Below are 25580 nucleotides of genomic sequence, written 5' to 3'. Positions count from 1 at the left end.
GCCTCCAACCAGAGTCAGATAAGGCATCCTGCATTGTCTTTGGGGTGGAAACGGTAGAAAGATGAAAAATAAAGCAAGAATGGGAAGGAGAGATAAAGAACTAGTGGATACAAACTGACTGATAGGATTTTAGTAGTGCAAGAACGTGTACCTTTCTGTAGGGCAATGGGCAAGGAATCAGATGCAGGTGCCAGCGGATCCGAAGACGGGGAGGTTGATGGTGGAGATGCAGGAGTTGATGGGCGTGGCCGACGTCTATAAACTTGGAGAGGATCAGGTAAGGGTGGAGGCAACACGACAGACTTAGAGAGAAATGGAACAGGCCACGGAACATACGCGACATCAGGCTTAAGGGTAGACACTCCGAAAGATGCATCAATAGGGAAATAGGAAAGAGGCTCAACAAATGTGACATCGGCGCTAGTAAAGTAGCGGCGAAGAACAAGACTATAACAACGATATCCTTTCTGAGTTGTGGAATAACTAAGAAAGACACATTTGGTAGAATGAGGATCAAGTTTATCATAACCAGGACCCAAATTATGAACATAACAAACACACTCAAAAACCCTAAGTGGTAAGGCAAATGGGGGTGAAGAATAGTATAAGAGAGAATGAGGAGAAGCACCATCTAAGACCGAGGAGGGCATTCGATTAATGAGGTAACAAGTAGTAAGAACAGCTTCACTCCAAAAATGTTTGGGGACATGCATATGAAATAAGAGACAACATGCAACATCCAATAAATGACGATTATTGCATTCAGCCACTCCATTTTGTTGTGGAGTGTGAGCAGATGATGTTTGATAGATAATGCATTTATCAGACAAATAAGAGGCAAAAGAACTAGATGTGTATTCTTTGGCATTATCAGAACGCAAAATAAGAATTTTTTTAGTAAATTGAGTCTTAATCATATTACGAAAAATTCGGAAAACAAAAAATAACTCTGAACGATTTTTCATTAAAAATAGCCAAGTCATACGGAAAAAATCATCCATAAAGGTCACAAAATAATGAAATTTATTGGATGCAATATTCATAGGACCCCATACATCAGAATGAACTAACTTAAAAGAATGTGAAACACGACTAACAACTCTTGACGAAAAAGAAACATGACGGTGCTTACTAAGATGACAAGCTTCGCAAGACACGAACAACTCATTTTGAAGACTCGGGACTTGATGCTTCAACGTTGGAAGGGAAGGATGACCAAGACGACAATGCCACTGAAGAGCTGAGGTTGACAACTGTAAAGCACACGAGGAAAATGAAGGTGCAAGATCCAAATAATATAAGCCACCAACTTCATGCCCCATACCAATCATCCTCCTCGTCTTGAGATCCTGAAAAATGCACAAAGAAGGGTAAAAACTGACAGAACAATTAAGAGCTTTGGTAATTTTACTAATAGATAACAAATTAAAAGGAAAACCAGAAACGTGTAGAATAGAAAACAACTCAATATCTGGACTCAAATGGGTATGGCCAGAGTCGGCTATGGTGGAGAGGGAACCATTAGCTAGGGTGACACTGTGGGGTGTATCAACATGATGATAATCAGAGACAGAAGTGGACGAACCAGTCATATGCTCATTGGCGCCAGAATCAATAATCCAAGAGTCGCGAGTGGAGGATAAAAGACAGTGAGATGCATGAAGATCCAATGTGAGACTCAATACTATTCAACATAAGAGAGATAATTTGATTATCTTCTTGTTCCCAAAGGCTAGAAGGATAGTCTGTAGGCATACCCGAGGTTAAGTGAATAAACAAACCCTTACCTTTGAGAAAAACTTCAACAGACCTTGCCCAATAAATATAATTATTTCCATTGAGCTTCACAAGAGTCATAGGTGCATTAACGAAGAAAGTTTCAAGTTTAGAGGCCATAATCTCAACAACAAGGAAGCCAAACTCCACCACAGAAATACAAAAAAAATAAAGGGAAAATTACAGTTTACCCCCCCAAAGTTGACAGCGTTTTTCAATTCGAACATCAAAGTTTCAATTTTTGCAATCCACCCCCACAAAGTTCCAATTTTTTTCAATTCGACCAATATTATCCAAAAATTCCCATATTGCCCTGATTTTTTTTTTTTTTTTTTTTTTTTTTTTTTTATGAAAAAAAAAATTGGGGATGCAAAAATGGCCAGATGGCCAAAGCTAGCCACCCCGAATTTTTTGTTATAAAAAATAAAAATTAGGGGCAATATGAAAAGTTTTGGATACCATTGGTCAAATTGCAAAAATTTGAAACTTTGGGGGGTGGATTGCAAAAATTGAAACTTTGGTGTTCAAATTGAAAAATGCTGTCAACTTTATGGGGGTAAACTGTAATTTTCCAAAAAATAAAAGTAACTGTAACAACCACTTAAAAGGAATGGAAAGACCAAAACCAGAAACTCGCTGGAGATTCGCCGGAGACCATCAAAACTCGTCGGGGACAGGCAGACCACGCCGAAAATCCCACTAGAAAGACCAAAACCAGAAGCTAAACCAAACAGGGACCTGCGCCGGAGACTTATCGGAGGCTCGCCGAAAATACACTGAAACATGCCGGCGTTTGATAGACCTCACCGGTGATACCAAAAACCACGGCGACAGACCTAAGCGACTACCATAGAACACGCCGGCAAACCACCACAGACGCAGTCGACGACCACACTTCAACTACAACCCAGTTTCTGCCGATCATCACTGTAACCTGCCGGCAGCCATATACATCACCAACAACCACAGACTTGACCGAAAATACACCACAAACCACGCCAGCGACCATCTATCCCCAATCACTATTTGCGGGCATGAAGCCCACGTCTCACAATTCCACGCTCAGTAGAATAAAACTAGGATTTGGGTAAAAAAAATATAGATATATTAATAAAGAGGGGAGGAAGAAGCAGAGTGGGAGAGTAATCAGATGCCGTCAATAGTTATGGCTTTGATACCATGTTAGAGGGATTTAGGGTTTGCATGTAAAGAGAAGAAAGAAGAGGCTGTGTTGTTTCACATAGCCCTCTCCCACTATATATATATATATATATATATATATATATATATATATATATATATATAATGTAACATTGAGTACAAAGACCAAAATACCCCATATATTATTTAACCCTAATATGCTCATCTAACAAATTGAAAATATCAATTAGGAGTTTGTTATTCTAATTATACTCATTAAGCTCATCTTTGGGTTCTAGTGGCATTTTTGGCTGTTTCCAACCTTTCTTAATGGTTGTCCAGGAGAAGTGTTAGAGAGCCAAATAAATGAACCCAGAAAAATTTCCAAACTAACGTGGCAAAGGTTTTTAAATTAAAAAAATGCAATTCTCTCTCCCTTGTCTGCTACTTACGGTTTGCCTTGTCAGTTTGAAAATTTTTATGGGTTCATTTGTTTAGCCCTTAACACTTCTCGTTGTCCAGACATGCTCGTCCAAAGATTTAAGGAAGGCTCTCATGCGAGCCTTCTAATAAGCGTAATTGTTTCCATCAAAGTAGGGAGGTACTGACAAGGTAAGGGATCACAATCAAAAAGTTTAATCTAAACTGATTGTACATCGCTTTGATATCAATTAAAAAAAAAAACGAATTTAGACCCAGGACAAAAGTACGTAGTAGAATAAAATTCAATTATCAAACCACTTATGAAATCATAAAGCAATCACACATTAACACACCAAATTGTTGTTGAGAAAGTGAAAACCCTTTGAATAACACATGAAAGGTAAAATCACTCAACGGTAGCCAAATGCAGGAAATCAATACTAGGAAGAATTCATAACAAAGTCAAAACCCCTTGTAACAGTTTGGACCTCTCTACTTGCCTCTTGCTGCAGCAAGTCTAGCACCTCATTGGGCAATTCTTCTTCATGATCTCCTTACCAACCTACTTGTAGACTTCACATTATTGTTGATGTAGAACCACTTATGGTTTAATCACTCTAATAGATTGAAACTAATCGGCTCATACTAAAAAAAGCTCTTGGCACACAATGAAAATGTAATAACAATGCTAGGCTTGATCCCTAGCCCTAGCTAGAGGATTTGCCAATCATATATATATATATATATATATATATACTAGGCTTGACCCCTAGCCTACAACCTCAAGTTTTCAACCGAGATTTCTCTCTCCGTATTTGGTGTTGATTCTCGTGATTCTTCCCTTTTTGTTTTTGGGTTGGTTCCTAAGCTGGTTTCCTTCTACACGATGGACGCAGCTTTGTTTCATTTTCAATTTTTTTTCATTGCCTTGGCCACTAACTGCTACATCACAAATGATTTGTTGCTCGATCTGCTGCGTTTTGCTCCTTGATTCCACTCCTTGCTTGTCTTTGTTTTTTTTCTTTATTTATTTTGTTTTGAAATAATGACAATTCCTACGAAAGACAATTTCTTGCATTAGTCTATAATTTAGCTCAAGATTAATGATTAGGCATTATGTGAAAATTAACTTATAAAATGCAAAAAATTAGATCAAACGAACTATTATAATGCACGTTTAATTAAAGAAAATGTGCTCTTTTAAGCTATTATCACTCTTTGTGTATGAAAAAACTCAATATCATCCTTGCTCATCTTTGCTTAGCTCTCTGAAAATCGTTTCTTTAAAGTTCTTTAGTAGACTTGTGAAAACCTAAAGTCAGTTTAGGTTTTTTTGTGGTGGCATCCATATAGGTTAACGAGATGTCTAGACACTAGCAAATGCCTAAGCGGACGAGAGTTTTTGTTTCACATATTTGTGTGGACATGTGCAAAGGCCCCATCAGACAAAACCTTATGTTTCTTCAAGTTGTTTGGACATGAGAGAACATGCCAGCAGACAAAACATTTTTTCTAGGCATCGTCTAGACATCAACAGACGAGGCTCTCTCAACCCATTTCATCTAGAGATCAGTGGACGATCCTACGAACGAAGCTTTATGTACTTGATTTTCTTGAACCTTTTTTTGCCCAAATCCTAAGTACAAATCTACTAAACCACAAATAGCATAGACACTTGTTGGAGGACCAAATAGACCAATTAGAAATCTTAAAAGGAACCCTTGATAAGGTTGTTTCTTAGAAGGGTGTATACCTTCAAACTTACACCCAGCAAATCATGAACTCCCTTTCCTTTCGTTTTCACACAAAAGTAATCTTACCTTTGGTGACAAATGGGGTTTTTGAAGTGGAAGTAACCAAACTAAAAGCCAAACCACATTTATCACCTTGAGGTTTTTAAGAATTTATTAAACAAGTTAGTTTGTCACTAGAAAACTTTTGCAATTGAATTTTATACATTTTGATGCAGCGTGACTTACTGGGCTGTGGCAAATAACAACAATAAAGAATGGATAGGTATTTCTAGATATTGATTCTGTCAAACGATCTACAAAATCTTCTTTAAAACGTTAGATACTCTCTCTAGGTTTTGAAGGAAAATAGAAGAACGCTCAATTCTGAGGCGTTTTATTGAACAAAACTCAATCATAAACAACAACTTCGTTCTAGGGTCTATAAAACATGTATATATAGGCCCCCAAGCCCTAAACCTAATAAAAGTACAAACTTAAATCAAATTGAAACTTTATGGCGCTCGTCCGGGCAGAACTTAAGGCTGTTTGAACGGGAGCTAACATAAAACGTAAAATATGAATGAAGCCATGATGGCCGTCCGGACGTAACATAACGCTGTCCGGATGGTCACTCACATAAAACTTAAAAAACACCAAAATAACATAGGCGTCCGGACGGTCTCCGAACGAGGACTTTAGACGAGGCTCTCGGGTTTAGGCCTGTTAGGACGAGCTTGCAGACGAGGCTTGCCGATCTACATCATTCTCCCCAGGTTGGAGGGAATTCGTCATCGAATTCGGATGGATCTTTCCACGGTCCTTCGGGTGCCAAGTCAACTCGTTCCATTCTCCCGCTCTCAAGGTCAAGACAAGGCGACACCCCACAAGACATGTGATGCTCTTAATCACCGGCAGACTGTGATGATTATGTTGAAGGCTCCACACACCGCCTTGCAATATGTTAGGCTTGTCGTGCTTCCCTCACATCTTTTCCCTTCCGCATGCCATGAAAATACTCAAGAATGGGTTAGTCGTTGTCTCCCTTGTGAACATGTAATTCTCCTCAACCGCATAAAACTCATCACAATCATTGTTAGGAGAATTTGACAAAATTTCATCTACACCAAGGAAATCAACATAACTTACTTCATCATTAAAGTCAGGTACTCCACCTGGAAGGTCGTCATCAACCCCATCATAATCTGCGATACTATCCATGGGTCCTTCCTCTTCCCATAGGTCATCTTCTTCGGGGTAGAGGCCACTAAACATGGGAGGAAACCCATCTTCTTCATACGCTCCCTCTGCGATGCCATCCGTGGGTCCTTCCTCTTCCAAGGGATCATTTTCCTCGGGGTTGGCCGCCAAACATGGGAGGAAACCCGTCTTCTATGCACTCTCCCTCTAGGTCGGAAGGCAAGGGTCTTCCCTTAGGATCTTCATCGTCACCGCTGAGATTGTCATCTTAGATTGGTGGAGACTCCCAATCCCTGAATCCTTGTGAAGGATCTTCATCATCACGATTGGGCTCCTCATACCATTTGTACTAGACAACTGACCCATTTTCAATTCTACAAAAATAGCTCTTCGAGAACTTTCAAATAATTCTATACTTAATCTCATCTACCGGAACTCCAATGGCTAAAGGTTTGTTATTTGTGTTTGGTTTGGTTCGCAGAAACTCCAAGAGAGAATAAATATTTAAGGCTCACAAAGCAAAGAACTCTATTGGCACAAATAAAATCATGTAGCTAACTTAACGATGTTAGGACGACCTTGCTAACAACCTAGCTGACGAACCGCTTCGGAAGTTCATTGAAACAACTCTCATAAGGATGCCTTTCTGATAATATAGCTGAAAACACTCTTTAGAGTCCACCTAAACACATCTTGTCAAGACGGCTTGCTCACGAAACTCCTTAGAGTACCACTTTGAAGATCATGTCAAGACGCCCATCTGATGATGTTGCTAAGAAGGCTCTCAAATAGCCTTTGTACGTAACCGCAACTTTACGGTATTGGATCAATTCACTATGATCATTTCTTTATAAGTTTCACTTTAATCAATTCACTAGGATCATTTCACTATAATTAATTTTCATTGCAAGCTTTATCTCTCAGCATGTACACTTTCTTATACAATACAACTGTTTCTTGGTATGAGAGTGGAATTTCTCATTTTTAATGAACTTGAAGCATCTTAGGGATAGACCATTTCCTCCTTGGTTGGCCAGTGTAGTTGAATGGTTTTCTCTCCCCCAAGGTTAGACCCAAGCAAACAATGGACCAATCCCTTTCTCAAAGATAAATTTTTTTGATACTTTAGAGACTTGATTCTAGTATTTGGATGAAGTGTGTATCTATGAGGAGAGCACATAACTAAACACTCTGGAATGGGATTATTGAAGAAGTGGACAAGATAGGATCTCCTATAGAAAATTATCAACGAGCATTTTGTATGAATGTTTGAACATGACTTTGCTAGCACATCTGATGGGGGAAAGACAAAATGTTGTTTAGCCTTTTGAGGATAAGATACCTTAAATGAACTAAAATTATGAGTAGTTTGAGTCTCACATTTTGGAAGAAATAAACAGAGTAGTTAATATACATAAATAGACCTAAACCAATTAACTTAAGTTTTTGGGTTTGAGTAGTGTTCAAACATGTATTTAAATGTGTTCTTGGTGGACTCTCTAAGCAATTTTCTTCTTAAAAAATGGGTGTCAAATTAAAGCTATGGTTCAACTTCCGGTTGAAATGAATGCTTAGGTCTTCGAAGCATATTGTATGCCTTGGCTAATGAGTGTGGCTAGCTCTTGGAGCAAAGTTGCATTTGGTGACCTACAATTGATGCAACACCTATACGCGTGACACTCTTTGATTTATAAAGGACTTGCATGTAAGGGGGGAGTTAAGTTAATGTAGAAGAAACTCACACGTGAGGGGAGATTATTTGTGAGTGAACATGAGTGTTGAGTCTCACATTGAGGAAAAAAAGAAGTGAGTAGTTAATATAAATAAGTAGACTCAAACCCATTAATTAGCTTAAGTGTTTTGTACATTAATCTCCTCTTTGTAGACTCCCTATAGGCATTTCTCTCCTTAACACATAATACTCAAAACTAGCAGATGGAAGATGGTACCTCATCTATTACATTGGTTTAAGTCAAGAAAATAATAAAAAGGGTAACCCAGGATGTCAACACTCTAACAACCATCACAAGTGAAAAAAAAAAGAAAAAAAAAAGAAGAAAACTGGTCACACATTGAGAAATAGAAAAGGAAAAGTTTGTGTTAGCCTTGCTAAGATGGTAAAGTTTCTTATGTTTAGGAACATTTAAACCTTTTATGGTCTCAATCACTATCATGATAATAATATAGTAAATTTTGGCCATTGTGGCCACATACACCACTGCAACTGTCTTTTCCATCATAAATGGATGCGTTGTTTATTATAGCTTTGTTTATGAAACTTCTAAACTTATCTTCGATTGTGGTTGTTAAACATGATGTTAGCATTTTCGAAGGGAAAATCAATTTAGGTAGTGGTAAAAATTTCAGCAGCATTAATCGTGTAGATCAGGAAACACATACAAGCACTTCAAAAAAAAAAGGAAACACATACAAGGGAGGGGGATGGCGATAAATTTCTAGGGTTTCATGATGAACTTTCATGGAAAACTATTATCACATCTTACTACTTGTAACATCCCCAGCCCGTTAGGGTTAGGTTTGTTAATAATTTTTCTTACTCGCAAAGATCCATAAAGTTTATCAACTAAACAATACTAGTATAACAATGAATGCATGGAAGTCTAGAATATCATATCCAAAAATAATAACTAAATTGAAATATTCTTGTTTAAAAATGTCTCACAACGAGATAGTGATCCTTATTAAAATAAATTTGTCAATCCCCGAACGAAAACTGTGCCAACACACTTATTAACTTGACTAATATGAAATCATAAGAAATCCTAAGTACGCCCGCCCCCATTCCGGCCTCCTAGTGCAACCTGATCACCACCTGAAACAAGAAATAAAACTGATGAGCCCAAAGGGGGCTCAGTAAGTGAAATCCACAACCATAAGCAGTTTTACTCCTTGTCCCGTTTTGAAAATTGGAACTCGTAACTACATATGTTCCCAGTATATTCTTAAAGAAAATAGAAAGCAAATAAAATATATTATCATCAATAAAATTTATGCTAGTCTTTATCTCATATTAGGGCCCATGTATACTGTAACTCCCATATATTAGGGTTGCGCGGTCCTTGCGACCTGGGATGAGATATTGTGGCTGCAGCCTTGTCCCTTAGCTAGCCGATTAACTCTGGGTGCACTCAGTATGGCAAAAAAAAACTATGATGGAACCACCTTCTAGCAGAGCCTCTTTCAGCGGTTGCACCTCCATCCTTAGCATCGGTACCGAGCTTCTCTCTTGTTTCTCTTGGGGCCTAAAATATACTTTTCCCTACATGTGCCCTCATTTTATAACACTCTTTTTCTCATTTCTTGTACTTCTCTAGGTACATCTTAAGGCAACATGTAGGAGAGTTTATTATCATTTTCTCAAAATTCTCTTTATAAACATCACTATTTTCACAATGTTTCTTTTTCTCAAACTTGTCATGCTTGCAACATAATTCCATAATATAAACAAAATAATAATTTGCAGTTTGAAATAAAATTGCATAAATAGCATGACATGAAGCTAGAGGATAGAGCAAAGTTATGGGGTTGTCTAGGGCCTGGACACTGGAGTCTAAGGAGTTTATGTTGATAGTGAAGGATAGAGATACGGTGCTGAAACTACAAGAGCGTTGCAGAGGTAAGTCACGCTGGATAAGGCTGGATTGGAAAGAAGCGGTATAGCTAGTGAATATCTTTGACGAGTTGATGGCGGTTGAGGATTCAAGGGTATTTTGGGATGACTATTCGTAGTTTTCCACGTACGTTAGCCCATAAATGTTTCAATAGGCACGGGAGCTTTCTGGTTTTAGAAGCGTTTGATGGTAGAGAGAGGCAAGGTAGAGTCATGGTGCCTGAAGGTTGGCACAGGAAGGGCTGGGACCAGCTTCAGTCAGAGTTGCGGATTGCTATTGACTTTGTTCAACCGTTCGTTGGGGAAGAGAGGAGGACAGTGACAGGGAAAAAGAGAAGGAGCTTTACAGAGGTCTTGCTTTCCTCATCGAAGCAGGTAGAGGAACCGTTTGGGTCTTATGCAGAACCGATTGCGAGAGTTCCCAAATGGCTATTAGGAGGAAAAGCAGGGATCAGCAACTCTAGTGCTGACTGCCATGTTGGTCATGAGGTTTAGGTGGCTGCTCCGGCGAAGGGTCCGACGAGTAGGTATACGTTGATCAGTGGAGCCAGCTGTGGGGTACTGCAGAAGAAGACTGCAAGTTAAGAGGAGAAAGTCTGTGAAGAGCATGTTGCTGGAAGGTTTGGTCAGGCCCATCAGGGTTGCGTGTGTGCGAAAGAGAAGGAAAAGCTGAAGATTTCCTTGTTAAAGTTACAGGAGGAAATCAGGATTTGTCTCGAAGGTATAGGGGCTAGGTGTACTTGTAGTTGTGGGTCTGGGTCTTGTCGGCCTAAAGATGAGAGGCCACTGGTGGCCCATCAGCCTAGTGGACTGCCTAAGATCCAGCCCTTGGTCCAATCCAAGAACACGGCAGGTCAGAAGTCCAGTTTGGAGTAGGTCTCTGTGGCGGGACGTGGACCTAACAAGACTCTAAAATGGTATAGCAGGAAGGCAGTGGGTAAGGCGAGGGATGTGGGTGCTTCGTCGTCCAACTCTGGCCATCGACCATCTTCGATATTCGTTACTTCAGATTTTCTGGCTCTTTCTGGGTCGCCGGCAGAGGCGTCGACGAGGGTAATGCTGACAGAGAAGGGGACGACGAAGGAGGTTGCCGCAGGGGAAGGAGTTATGGGCGCCGATAGAGTTGCTGTGCTCTGTCCGGCGACCGGAACAGTCGCACAAGCTTCGGCATCGACGAGGGTGTGCGACCCAGGCCTGGGTATTCTGGGTAAGGAGCCGATGACCCTTCCGGCAGTTGATCGTAGAGAAATTTCGACTAGTGCTATTCTGTCGGAACCTACTGGGGCTGCTGCCGGTGATCGTGCGAATCTGAAGAAGCCGGTAATGGTGGGGCAGACGGTAATTTCGAAGGTAGGGGGAAGTCTGGAAGGGAGTTTGACAAGGGGGAGGGAGGAGGCTCAGGCCATTTGATGAATATCAGGATGGGTCAGCCGGCGAAGCTGTCGGGCAAGGAAGGGTGTGATCTGTAGGGCGAGCTTCCTCCGGGTTTTGAAAGATGGGAGCTGCCGGACATGAGTCAGAAGATGACGGGAAAGGATTTGGGGGAGGGTAATAGTGCTGGACAAAAGATGCTTGTTTTGCAGGGGGAGTTTCCTCTGGGTCTGGAGAAGTGGGATATGCCAAGAGTGGGGACTACGGTCAGTGCTTATGAAGAGAGTTTTTGTTCTTTGGGAGAAGCTTATTTTGGGGGTAAGGATCATAGTTCGTAGGGTGAGTCGCCAGTTCCAGATTCTCTAGCTTTGGTTCCTTTTGAGGATCAGGAGCCTATTTCGGTGGAGTTTGTTACTCAATTCAGCAAATTTGTGGGTGTCTCTTGTGATGGTGAGGACGGGAAGTTGGCAGAGGCTATTGGGCTCATTATGGCTAATAATGAGGACAATGGTAAGGAAGTGGGAGAGGCGCTAAAAGAGGGGGTGGCTGTGGAAACACATACGGGAAGAAAAGGTAAGAGAGAGCTCAATAACCTTAATTCCTCCATTAATTATGAGGTGCACAGTGGAAGTTCTTTGAGGGACAGCAAAAAGGGGAGGGCTAATCGGTCTAATTAATGAAGCCGAAGATCCTTTCTTGGAATGTGAGGGGTTTGAATGTAAGGGATAAAAGACGAAGGGTTAGAAATCTTCTTAGAAGTTGGAATGTGGATATAGTGTGTTTTCAAGAGACAAAGGTGGACTTTGTCACGAACAATTTTGTGAGGAGTTTGTGGGGGTGCCCTTATGCGGATTGGTGCTATGTTCCTTCGAGAGGGGCCTCGAGTGGTATTTTGGTGTTATGGGATAGAAGAGTAGTTACGAAGGTTGAGGTGGCTTTAGGCAGTTTTGTGGCGGCTTTCTCCTTTAGAAACGTCGATGATGGTTTTGTTTGGGCTTTTACTGGGGTGTATGGCCCTAATAGAGACAACGTCAGGCGTCTACTATGGGAGGAATTCGTGGGTCTTATGAGTTGGTGGGATTTGCCTTGGTGTATAGATGGGGATTTCAATGCTACTCTGTTTCCTAGTGAAAGATCCGGGGGGGCTTATTCTCGGTCGGCGATGAGGGATTTTGCAGATTTCATATCGGAGCAGGGTCTCATGGATTTCCCGCTAGTTGGGGGGGTATCTACTTGGTCCAACAACCATTCCTGGTCACGGCTAGACCGATTCCTAGTCTCTCCGGAATGGGAAGCTCGTTACCCAAGTATGCGACAAAAAAGGTTGCTTCGGGTGTGCTCGGATCATGCACCTATTATTCTTGATTGTAGTTGCATTTTGGGAGGTAAAAGACCCTTCAAGTTCGAGAATATGTGGCTTAAAGTGGAAGGTTTTGTGGACAAAGTTAGATGTTGGTGGGAGTCTTACCATTTCCATGGTACTCCGAGCTTTATTTTGGCAAAAAAGATGCAAGCACTCAAGGGGGATATTAAGAGATGGAATGATCAGGAATTTGGCAATGTGGGAGGGAGTATTAAGGCTCGTTTGGATGATATAGAGGCTCTTGAGAGGGTGGAGGAAGAGAGAGGGTTATCTGCTGAAGAAATTGGGAGGAAGAGGTTGTTAGCCAGAGAATTGGAAACTTTTCTCTTACATGAGAAAATTAGTTGGAGGCAAAAATCCAGGATTCGTTGGTTGAAAGAGGGAGACAAATGCACGAAATTTTTCCATCAGATTGCTAACGCAAACAGAAGACATAATTCTATTGAGTCGCTGACTGTGGGTGGTTCTATTACTTCAGATTAAGGGGTCATTAGCAATGACATTACCAGTTTCTACGAGTCTCTTTTTTCAGAGAGCCTCAACTGGAGACCGAAACTGGATGATCTTGATTTTGATATGCTGAATGTCGGTGAGGCCTCTAGGTTGGAAGCTCCTTTCGAGGAAAGGGAAGTGTGGGAGGTGGTGAAAGGTATGGACAGGGACAAAGCGCCAAGACCGGATGGCTTTTCTATGGCTTTTTTCCAGGATTGCTGGGATGTGTTTAAGGTGGATATCATGGCGGTTTTTGCGGAGTTTCATAAGCGAGGTAAATTTGAAAAAAGCCTTAACGCTACGTTCATCTCCCTTATTCCGAAGATACATGGAGCTTCCGATGTTAAGGATTTTCGTCCGATCAGCCTTGTGGGAGGGACTTATAAGATTGTTGCAAAGGTCTTAGCTAACGGAATGAAGAAAGTGATGGATAGGGTCATCTCTAAACCCCATAATGCTTTTGTTAAAGGTAGGCAAATTTTGGACTCAGTTCTCATTGCCAATGAATGCTTGGATAGCCGAATTAGATCAGGGGAACCTGGTTTAGTGTGCAAATTAGATATGGAAAAGGCCTATGATCATATGAATTGGAAGTTTCTACTTTACGTACTGAGAATGTGCGGTTTTGGAGAGAAATGGTGTTCCTGAATTGAACATTGCATTTCGTCTGTGCGATTCTCGGTTTTGATCAACGGATCTTCTTTCGGATTCTTTGGTAGTTCAAGGGGAGTGAGGCAAGGAGACCCTCTTTCTCCTTTCTTGTTTGTTCTAGTCATGGAGGCGTTCAGTAGGATGATCAATGCCTCGATAAACAGGGGTCTCATTTCTGGCTTTTCTGTGGGAAGAAGAGAGTCGGATCGAGTTATTGTCTCTCACCTTCTATTTGCTGATGACACTTTGGTTTTTTGTGGGGCAGATCCTAATCAAGTTAGAAACATTGGTGCTTTACTTGTTTGCTTTGAAGCCGTTTCTAGGTTAAAGGTGAATCTGGCTAAATCTGTCTTGGTCCCTGTTGGTAGTATGGATAATACGAGCACTCTGGCTGGTATTCTTGGCTGCGGTTCTACTTCTATGCCTTTGAAGTACTTGGGTCTCCCTTTGGGGGCCCCGTTTAAGGTCAAGGCCAGTTGGGAGGACTTGATGGAGAAGTATGCCAGAAGGTTGGCTCCTTGGAAACGCTTGTATTTGTCCAAGGGGGGGAGGATTACTCTCATCAAGAGCACCTTATCCAATCTTCCCACTTATTTCTTGTCTCTATTTCCTATTCCGGCTTCCGTGGCGAAGCGTATGGAGAAGATTCAATGAGATTTCTTATGGGGTGGGATCAATGATGAGTTTAAGTTCCATCTGGTTAGTTGGAATAAGATATGTTCTCCGATCTCTAAGGGTGGTTTAGGGATCTGGAATATGCATTTGATGAATAAAGCTTTGTTGGGGAAATGGTTGTGGAGATTTGCTCATGAGAAAGAGGCTTGGTGGAGAAAGATTTTGGTGGCAAAGTATGGTGCCGTTTGGGGTGGTTGGCGTTCTAGGGTTCCCAGGGGTTCGCATGGGGTGGGATTATGGAAGTATATTAGTAGGGGGTGGAGGTCGTTTCATTGCCACATTAGATTGGTCCCTGGAGTTGGGTCCAATATCAGGTTTTGGGAGGATATTTGGTGCGGTGACATGTCTCTCAAAGATGCTTTTCTTGGTCTCTTCTCTATTGCCACCAACAAGGAAGCGTCTATTGCGGATAACAGGGAGTGTACAAATGGCTCTGTGCAATGGAATGTTTCCTTCATCCGTAGGGTTCATGATTGGGAAGTGGAGATCTTGGCCTCTTTTTACACTCTCTTGTATTCGCACTTGATGCGTGGGGTAGGGGATGATCGGATGTGGTGGATCTCTTCTCGCAAAGGTAATTTTGAGGTTAGATCTTTTTACAGGATCCTTGCTTCTAAAGATCCCTCTCCTTTCCCTTGGAAGAGTTTATGGCGCACCAAGGCTCCTTCGAAAGTGGCTTTTTTTGCTTGGACGGCCGTGCTTGGGAAGACTTTAACCTTGGATAATGTTCGGAAGAGAGGTATTGTTGTGATTAATCGTTGTTGCATGTGTGAATCGGATGGGGAGTCAGTTGACCATCTCTTTCTTCATTGTGGGGTTGCGCGTATTTTGTGGAATGTTGTTTTCTCTCGGTTTGGTTTGTGTTGGGTGATGCCTGGCAGTGTTAGGGGGTTGTATGACTCTTGGTGGTCGGGTGGCAAAGCCCGTAGTGCTGTTGTGTGGAAGATGGTTCCTCTTTGTCTTATGTGGTGCATCTGGACTGAGAGAAATGCTAGATGCTTCGAGGACTCGTCTAGGAATATTGAGGATCTCACACACTTTTTTTTGTACACCCTATTCACTTGGACTGCTGGTTGGCTAGCGCCCTTAGTGATTAGTTTCCCTGATTTCCTTTCTATGTTTTCTTCTTCTTTTTCTCCCTCTTAGTCGCTCTCTTGTATACTCCCTGTGTACTAGGGTTGCGCCCCTCTGCGCTTTGATAATACATCTTTACTTATCAAAAAAAAGCAAGACATGATAATTTTTTTGGAAGGGATAGTAAATTCATTTACCTCTTGACTGCAGTAAAAATTTTCTCTGACTGCTAACTAATCTCCTGAAGGAAATACAGCCATGTTACTACCTTCATACACGTCACAGTAAAGCATTCTATTACTATTATGAGTTGACTTGCTAATCAATTGAGAATGAACTTACTTAGGTATTTAGGTATGCTTCCCAATAATTTCCATAAATTATTTTATTCCCTAGGATATATATATCTTAATGTACTTTGAATTATTAGTCTATAAAAATTTCTCTCATTTATTCTATTTTATCTGTTCTCAGAGCCACCTAGTAACGCCAGGTCATGTGGTACTAGAGCACTACATGACGTGGCCTTGACGAGGACGACAGGAATTTAAGAAGGGGAGTTTGTAACACCCCTGTCCCATATTGGAAAGATGAGAAGCAGCCCACATAGAGTGGGTGGTTTCTAAAGATAGTCATGAGTGCTTAGTCTCACATTGCCTAGTTACTAGGTGAAACTAGGCTTTATAATGAATTCTAGGAAAGCTCCAAATTGACTAGTCATTTTGGGGTAATAGCACAGATGTGGCTAGCGCTTTTCCCTGGGTCGTTACACCGCTGCTGTGTGTTCTATGCTTTGTAAACAACATTTTAATTCATTAGCACCATATCTAAAACCAAAGTCATGTTAAGAAAAGTCAACGTATCACCTTTATCAATCAGTATAAATAGTTTAAGGGTGCATAAATGTGCTGCAGAAACTCAACTGCACACATGCTTTGCATTTTATTCTAAGGAATTGAATCGCTATTCGTTTGTTGTTTGAAGTATGCAACAGGTAATTGGACGACAAAACATGCATTCAAAGAATCTCGACCAACCATCTTTGGAGCTGCAGGTTAGATATATATATATATATATAATGTCCCTTTTTTTATGTTAGCTTGGAGGGAATGAATACTTCTTAATGTTTCTCTAGATAAATGAATAAATAGTTTGAAGGAGCAAAGATTTCAAACTCTTTTTATCGTTTTTTGGATGAATAAAGATTGAATTAATTAATAGGAAAAAAAAAATCAAAGAATAAAAGGCAAGGGATTATTTCTAATTGTAACCCAAAATGCATATTGGAAAACATATTTATAAGATTGATGGATTTGCCACAAAAAATCCTAACTTTTTGTAATTTAACCATTGATCATGTGAGTTTACCATTATTTTATTTTTATGACGTTTATTTAAGAAAAAAAAAAAAAAAAAGTATAGGCATTTCATTCATAGTAATTTTGAAAACTGTGACACTCCGGAAAGTTAGTTCCACATTAGGTGAGTGGATTGTAAAGGTGTTGCATAAATACAATTTCCATATTACGTAGTTCTTTACTAGGTAAGACTCAATTTTATAAATGATTTCACTGAGCTCAAAATGTAACTTTGACTAGCGCTTTTGGAATAATAATAACATAGCTCAACCTGGCTAGCGCTTTCTAAGGGTTGTGACAAATAGTATTAGGCTGAAATAGCAAAACACCATCTGGGATTGGGTTGCAACGTGAAGTAGGCCCTCACAAAAACATTAAGGATCGATTTAAGTGAAGGAAATTATGACCTCATAGAAAGTTTCACTTTAGTGGGTGGATTGTAAAAGTATTAGATATGTGCTGCTACGTAAGATTAAGCTTTATAGGAAATTTTGGAGAGCTCAATTCGTAACTTGATTAGTATTTTTAGAAGGATAACATGGAAGCGTTTCCCTAGGTCATGGTAATTTCTTTCATGCTAGAACGGCCCGAATGGGTACATCACAACCTCTAGCATCAACTTGGCAATTAGCTATAAAAGAGACGTTTCCTTGCAATTACTTACCATCCATTGACAAGTATCCTCTTGGTACCTATTGGCCCTTGGGAGATTACACTTTTCACAAGAGATGTGCCAAAATCATTGAGAGAATGGGCATGGAAAGAACAAGAGGACACTTGGTGAACTGGGCAACTGGCCTCTTCCACATAACAAACCAAAGAACTATCAAATGTTTGGGAATCATTTTGCTCATTCAAATGACCTTATGTAGTGCACCCTAAGACCTATGGTCGAATACTCTCTTAATTATGCACCCCAAACCAAAAACTTACCATTAGAAAGACTTCGTTCAAAAAACCCGATCCCCCTCAAATTTAATTTCTCATGGACTAAGCTTCTCAGCTTCAAAAACTTGACCTAAGCGCAAGAACAATCTCGAGGGCACCTCATCTCTCCCAAGGTCTTATATCTGATGAGGTAGGCCCTACTCCAACACATGACATTTTCATACCGAAACTATAGGTGATGGAATAAATAACATGTAAGATTGTATAGTCCGAATGAAGCCAATTTCTAAAACCTGACAATAATGATGGTTGCTACAATGTATGCTATTTGACGTGAGAGAAATGCAAGAATATCGTTTCAGAGGAGAAATAGGGAGTCTAGATGCATTGTCTTGGAGATTATCTTTTAGGTTTGATCCACCATTAAATCCTTTAAGGGTGTCTCTGATTTTCCCGTTAATAGCTTTCTAGTTGGGTCTTGGAGTTTTCTGACGTAATATTTTAGTTTTGTTTGCACATGTTTGCGGTTGTAGGCGTTTGCTTGTATAGGCACTCTCTGACTTTTAGCCTTTAGGCCGTCTTATATTTTAGGAGTTGCTTGTCAATCTTGTTTAATAGGGAAAACCTTCAATCGATATGGTGTAAAACCCCTCATTTACAGCCTCCAATAGAGAACCAACTTGTGAGCTAAAAACACCAAGTTCTTATGTATGGCCGGAAATTGAAATACCTCCATTGGCCGGTGATCGAGCTCAGGCCATAGTTTCACAATGGAAACCTCACCAGTGTGTGAATGAGAAAAGTGATTGATGGGTTGGCTTGGTTGAAAGAAATGCTGTTTTCATCTCTATTCTATATGGCATTTTTAGTTGACATGTTCAATTGTTATTGGGCTCTCTTTTCAATAAATTCTTATTTATCCAAAACAAAAACAAAAACAAAATCCCACACCTACTCTATCTGGTTACTCTAAATGTAACTACAAACACATTATCCACAACACAATTCATTTATACCGCTAAACTTATGGGTTTACCTTATTTCCAATGTTTTTCATTCTTATTTCCTTAATTTCTATGTAAATGTAAATGCAGGTACCTGTAAGTAGTGTCATCATAAGGGAACATGATTCAGAAGTATTTACTAAACCGTAATCTGAAATTTTCATGTAATTTTTTGAAACTTACATATAAAAGAAAATTATACCATAATATGAAAAGCTAGATGCATTTTCTGGAATAAGTCCGACAACAAACTACTTGTAGCAATCCCAGAATGATAACCCTAAAAGTTACAACATCCTTAAATATTTCTAAGGAAAGGCACGAAATCGATCCATTGTTATATAATATAATACTGAAAATCTTCATTAATGGAACCTCTTTGTGCCCTTTCAGCTTGAGAACAGGGCCTGCACCTCGTTGAGCAATGAAATCATGGAGAAGACTCGTGAACTGAGGTATTATGTTATAACGACATTTCTATATCAAGTTGTTATACTCAAAATTAATTAATGTACAAAATGATTAGAACTAATTACAGGCAGATGAAGGGAGAAGAGCTCCAAGGATTGAATATGGAAGAACTAAAGAAACCAGAGGAACTTCTCGAGGAAGGCTTGAGTCGCGTTTTAAAAGCAAAGGTTGTCTCTCTTTGTTGTCTCTGTTTGCTGACATTATAATAGAGGGATGAGATTTTTGTACTGTATCTTAACATGAGAAGCTTTTACGTGTTTCAGGATGAAAGATTTCTAGAAGAGATGAGTGCCCTTGAGCGGAAGGTCATGTGCTAAACTTTAATTTCATATGACATGCATTTCATGCAATTATTATATATAATTTAGGAAGATATTTAATGGAAAGCATTTTCATACTGATATTCGTGAATTCGTAGAATAATTAATTGAAATGTGAGGTAAATGAAAAGGATAAGGTTCGAGCTCAGGACCTTTACTATAATACCATTTTAAATTACTATCCCAAAACTTTAACTTGATAGGAAATGATGAATTTAGTCATTTAATTTATATTTTAACACGTAGTTGCACACAATTACTTAATTTTAGAGCAAAGTATTTGATAACTAGAAATGAATAGGTTGATGCAAGTTTATAAATTAAAATCAAAGAAATTTCCCTTCGTTTTGCCAAGGTCTTTGTATGTGCAGTGGCTTGCTCAAGCATTGGGAATGGTCTCTCACAAAGCTAACAACCACCATAGAACCTTTAGTGAAATCATTTTGGCCATAAATCCAGCACCATATGCTATCTTAAACCCATTTTCAAATAACGTGCAAGTGTAAAAAAGGATATAGTCTCACATTGGAAAGATATATGTAAGAAGTGTGAATGGTTAATATAGCATTGTTGGGCCTAAACTCATAGGCTTAAGCTTTTGAGTTGTGTGGTGTCTCAACATGCTATATTATGGGCTCACAAAAAGACTCTTCAAGGTATTAATCCTCCTAACACTTACAATTAGGCTTACATCGGTTGTTAGTGTTAATCTGAACATTTGGAAAAAAGAGGAATTTGAGGTAATTTTTTAGAAGAACCATAATTGTTTTAAGGTACCTAGGCTCACTAATTAACATAATCATTTTTATGTCCTGGGTATTTCTTAAAATATTTTGCTCTTTGGATTTCTATGTTGTTGGTTTTGTTCTCTTGTGAGGAGCAACTGTCTATTTGTATATATTTCTTCTTATTCTTTAATATCTCCCTCTTTCTCTCTCTCCCTTTTTGTAATATGCAGGTATCCCAACTGATGGAGGATAACCAGCAACTAAAACAGGTATCAGGTCTTGAATTGCTCTATTTTTTCTTTGTTTCCCTACTTTCTCAATTGATGGAAAATGCCCGTTTCAACAGATGGATAAACAGTTTAACATTAAAACACATGCAATTGAACAAGGTCAGTCATCTGAGTCGATCACCAATATTTGCAGCTCAGCTGATCCCCTTCAAGACCAAGACAACAACGACACTTCTCTCAAGTTGGGGTAAGTTTGCAACATTACAACACTAATTGACTTTGTTTTTCTGGTTTTCTGGTTATAATATGTAGTTAGAGTATTAAGATTTCAATCCAGGGATAAATTTTAATACTTAAATTTTAGTAGTTAGAGCATATAGTTTAAGTTTCGATTCAACAACTTGACCAAACAGATGGATCTGTCCTAGGGTTTAACTATTTTGTTAATATATTCTAAGCTTTGTGAAAAACGCTATGCCGACTCCAAAAACTTGTTTATCACAATTTATGCGGAATTAATATTATGAAGCAATAAACAATTCAATCACCCAAAATATATAAAGCAATAAAGAGGCAGACACAGATATTTTGATTACGAAGAGGAAACCTTTTAGAAACTAATCTAAAAGTAAAACCTCTCCGGGGCAGCCAAACCCAGGAAATCACTATCAAAAGATTATCTAGAGATTACAGACACTAGGAACACTTACAACCCTTTGCAAGACCTTGGCTCTGTAAGATCGACAAGCCTACAACTCGTCTCCTTGCTCACAATCTTCTTCAACGTGATTCTCCTTTACCGGACCCTTCCGATAGACTTTTCAACCGTAGATTTATCAAAGGAATAACTAAAACTCTAAGAGATTCAATTTAACGCTCACCACATATGATCTCTCTTAGCACAGCCTCCGACGAACTCTCTGGGGGTGAAAATCCATACTTCTCTCTTCTATAATGATGTATATATACCCCCGTTAAAACCCTAGACCTAACCCACTTAAAATCAAGTTTTTGGGCCTAAAACTTACGGGGTGTCCGGACATGTTAATGGGCGGTCCGGACACGGCTTTGCGGAGCAAGATTTTAGTTTCTGGAAATGAGGTCCGGACCCGGGGAATTGCGGTCCGGACCCGGCCTGTCCAGTCTTGATCAACAGCTCCGATCGATGGGCGTTTGTGGTCCGATTGAGCTAAAATTTTGTAAGGACGTTCATAACACATGAATCTACATTATGAACGGTGAAGATTGGATTCTGAGCATTCTATATCAGTGTTTGAGCCCATGAACAGTAGCATCTGCATTTTGGAACTGAATTAAGCCAACACAAGAACTAACACTTTGGTTGGCGACAAAATGCTAAGACATATGTAGCATGTTGATATCGAAGAGATACTATAATTATCTTGGTATATTTTTCTATGTCTTGCAGGTTACCTTTCCCTACTGATTTTGAAAGATAAAAGAAGGTCAAGAGTACATGGGACACATTTTCTTTATGGGTAATACTATTTAGTAGATTCGGTCGTCTTGTATAACTGCCATATAGTTAGATGACGTGACAAAAAATCAGCCAATGAATCAGCACTTGCGTAAATAAATAAATAACTCGAGAGATGATCAAATGGCTGATTTTGACTGCACGTGATCCAAGTGTATAGTAATTATACAAGAGTCTACTAAATAAAATTACTCTTTCTCAATTTAACAATCGACTATCAAAAGCATTGGAAAAATAAATGGGATTCTACAAAGGAAAGGATATGGATTCCAGAAATAATGCAGAATGACAATAAATGGGCTGAACGGTTTGTTCCCAAATGGCCCATTTAGGAAAAGATCACATGCTATATTCATTTTCCTATTGATAAATTGTATCGATCAGTTAATGTCAATCACAAAAATGTTTTACCAAGTTGATAATAGTTAATTCATAGATTAGAGCATTCCCAATGGAAGAGCCAAATGTTACTTTTATCTAGAATAGCTCTTCAAATGTTCAAAAAACCTCTCACATTGGATGAGCCAAAAATATATGTAAAATAGATATTTGATTAAAAGAGCTAAAAAAAAAGTTAAATGTAGCAGCACTTTTTAAGGGAGCCATTTTATTTTTTAGTGTTTCTCTCTCCTGCTTTATCTTTTTCCCAAATTTTTTTCCACCTTTTTTTTAGAAATATAGTTAATCGGATGTGTAGACACTTAAAAATGGCTTAGCTAAACTAGATAAAAGTGAGTTTTGAAGAGTCATTTTACATAAAAATATGGCTCTTCCATTGGGAATGCTCTTATATGCTATTGTAAAGCAAACAAGGGTAGTCTTTCCACTTCTATATCTTTTGATATCTTAAAATATAAACCTTCCCATTCTTCAGGAAATGCTCACCCCTTCCCATTGAACTTGAACATACAAACATCTTTCTTTTTTTTATATGCTGCTTCAAATGTATTGCTTTGATGCTTGCAGGACTGGTCCACGTTTAGAGTTGAAGGCTTCCAAGGAGCCTCCAGGACTGACTCAGCAACTTGACAATAGCAGGCTGGAGAGCTTGGCTGAAACTGAAAATGTGTGTGACTTTTTCGAAGATCTGAAACATCGATTTCTTAGATTCAAAAAGCGTAAATTCAAGTAAGCAGCAAACAACTCTGGCCTAAAGTTGTTGAGCTCTAAAGCAATTAGTTTCTTCTAAAGTGAATTGTTATTTGTACAGAGAAAACTTGGAACATTTTCAAAATCTGGCCCAGGGTCAACCACCAAAGGTAATCATTTTTTCTGGTTAAGTCATAATTATTTATTGCGCATGTTATATAAACATTGAGAACATCATGGGTGGACAAGCTTTGGCCTTTTCCCTCATCTTTTCTTTCTTTTCTATTTTTCTGCAAGTGTCAGGAATAGATAGCCTGTTAAAACTAACAAGTTCTGGAACAGTTCATGATTATTGCTTGTGCAGACTCTAGGGTTTGCCCCACAAACATCTTGGGGTTTCAACCAGGAGAAGTATTTGTGGTTCGAAATATAGCAAATCTAGTACCCACATTTGAGGTGTATTACATTGCATTTGGTTTATTTTGAATTTATATTTCCCAAACAGACAAGCTCTGAGGCTACAAAGTGTTTTCCCCCTTCATTTTTTCTTCCTGTGTGTTCAGAGTGGACCCTCAGAAACAAATGCTGCATTAGAATTTGCTGTAAATGCTCTTAAAGTAAGTATTTCATACCTTGAATTGTGGACCCCCGGGGGGGGGGGGGGGGTGGGGTGGGGTGGGTGGTGGGGGGGCGGGGGGTGTTATTAGAATTAACTTTTGAACATAGATTTAAGCATCAAACTTTATTATTTTGCAGGTTGAGAACATACTAGTCATTGGCCACAGCCGCTGTGGAGGCATTCGTGCCCACATGAGTATGCAAGATGAAGAAGATTCAAGGTTAAATGAAGACAACCCCACTCCCCCCCCCCCCCCTCCCCCCCCCCCCCCCCCCCCCCCCTCATTTTACCAGTATCATTTAAGTACCTTTTCTAAGAGAACATACAAGTCTTTTGTATGTGTTATTTCTTTTGGGTAAATAACATTGCTCTCATGTTTTGTTTTTTAACTTTGCTAAACTTTTCTATACAGTAGCTTTATTAGAAGTTGGGTTGTTGTTGGAAACAATGCAAGGCTAATCACAAAGTCTGCAGCTTCCAACCTAAGCTTTGACCAGCAGTGCAGACACTGTGAGAAGGTAATCTTTTATCCTTAATTTGAAATATCAAATCCCATTGTTTGACTGTTTGATTCAACATTAATATTCACATCTTTATTTTGGTAATAATCTAATGTATTATCGAATATGGGATTCAGAAAAAGAATAATTTTTACAAGGACCTGACATAAAGCGGGTTCTTTGTGCCATCCAACAGGAAATAGACTCCTAAGCATGGAACACCATAAGTGATTAAGACAAAAACACTAGATGTTACATTATTCACTTTAAGGTTGTCATGTCTTTTAAAAAATTTAAATAATGTGACATAGTGTACACCATTAGAAGCACAAATTTTAAATCCTGACCATCAAATGGATCCCATGGGGTGGGGGGGATTATTACATCGTGAGTGATGCTCTGAATATATAAAGACAACACTTCTGATTTATAAAAGGTTCTTGCATGTTGAGTATCTAAGCCTCTTACATGTTTCTGTAATTCTACCACAGGAATCAGTCAACCATTCCTTGTCAAATCTGCTCACTTACCCATGGATAGAAGAAAAAGTGGCTAGAGGAGAACTCTTTGTGCATGGTGGGTACTATGATTTCGTTGAGTGTACATTTGAGAAGTGGACAATGGATTATGAATGAGGCAAGTTACAGAAGAATAGCAGATTTGCAGTCAAAAACCAATTTTACTGGTGCTGAATTTTGCTACCACCTTCTCTGTATGGTTTATAATGTTAAGTTCTTTTAGTTTTTGGCCTTTTCAGAATTTATTTTGATTACGAAAGCTGAAGCATAGGCTTGATTTATAGACATTGAAAATAATTGAAAAATACTGTTGATCTGTCAAATTTTAGGGAATATCTACCCTGTTGTATATGTGTCTCAATGAAATATGTTCTTTTCACTGTATAATATACCTATATTTCTGATGTAATTCTACTGACATTCCTTGGATTTGCAAGTTTTTTACATCTTTGTTTTACTCAATTGTTCTAATAAATTAGTTCATTCGACTTGTAGTTAAAATCATTAAAGGAAATTAGTCTCATGAAAGTAATTGGATACGGCAGGGTATTTGATTTGAGAGAAAGATATGGATGAGTGTGTGTATGAAGTCACCTGCATTTTGTGTTGAATATCTGTCAATGATTTTATTAGAAGTTGGACAGCTATTACTAATAGAACCTATTACAAAATTCTACCCCTAGTTTTCTTTTTCTTTTTTTCTCAAGCAATACGAAGAAAAGGAGAGGTCACAGGGGTGGATCTTTTCCCGCTCCTAATTCTAATGGAGGATAGGATCGATGAGGGAGTAGTTGGAAATGTTTCCAAACAAATGATAGGAAACAACCCATT

General features: G+C 39.2%; 1 protein-coding gene across 3 annotated transcripts in view; it reads left to right on the top strand.

Moving 5' to 3' along the window:
- Nucleotides 1-25153, top strand: part of LOC132177614 (MADS-box protein SVP) — a 41969-nt gene extending 16816 nt beyond the window's left edge. The window contains exons 3-15 of one of the 3 annotated variants that reach the window (XM_088515148.1): nt 16511-16580; nt 19170-19231; nt 19303-19414; nt 19511-19552; nt 20526-20564; nt 20642-20772; nt 22990-23151; nt 23234-23282; nt 23455-23568; nt 23676-23729; nt 23869-23951; nt 24144-24249; nt 24723-25153. In XM_088515148.1, coding sequence (XP_088371274.1) covers nt 16511-16580; nt 19170-19231; nt 19303-19414; nt 19511-19552; nt 20526-20564; nt 20642-20772; nt 22990-23151; nt 23234-23282; nt 23455-23568; nt 23676-23729; nt 23869-23951; nt 24144-24249; nt 24723-24866 — 1168 coding nt within the window. In that variant the 3' untranslated portion in view covers nt 24867-25153. Of the gene's footprint in view, nt 1-16510; nt 16581-19169; nt 19232-19302; nt 19415-19510; nt 19553-20525; nt 20565-20641; nt 20777-22989; nt 23152-23233; nt 23283-23454; nt 23569-23675; nt 23730-23868; nt 23952-24143; nt 24250-24722 lie in introns of those variants that run through there. The other 2 variants (XM_088515149.1, XM_088515150.1) reach the window with 2 other exon arrangements.
- Nucleotides 25154-25580: the final 427 nt, after the last annotated feature.

Source organism: Corylus avellana, chromosome 4 (genome assembly GCF_965113065.1).
Source record: "Corylus avellana chromosome 4, dhCorAvel1.hap1.2, whole genome shotgun sequence".
Taxonomy (NCBI): domain Eukaryota; kingdom Viridiplantae; phylum Streptophyta; class Magnoliopsida; order Fagales; family Betulaceae; genus Corylus; species Corylus avellana.
Note: the sequence above shows the minus strand (reverse complement) of the source record. Positions and strands in the feature narration are given on the sequence as shown.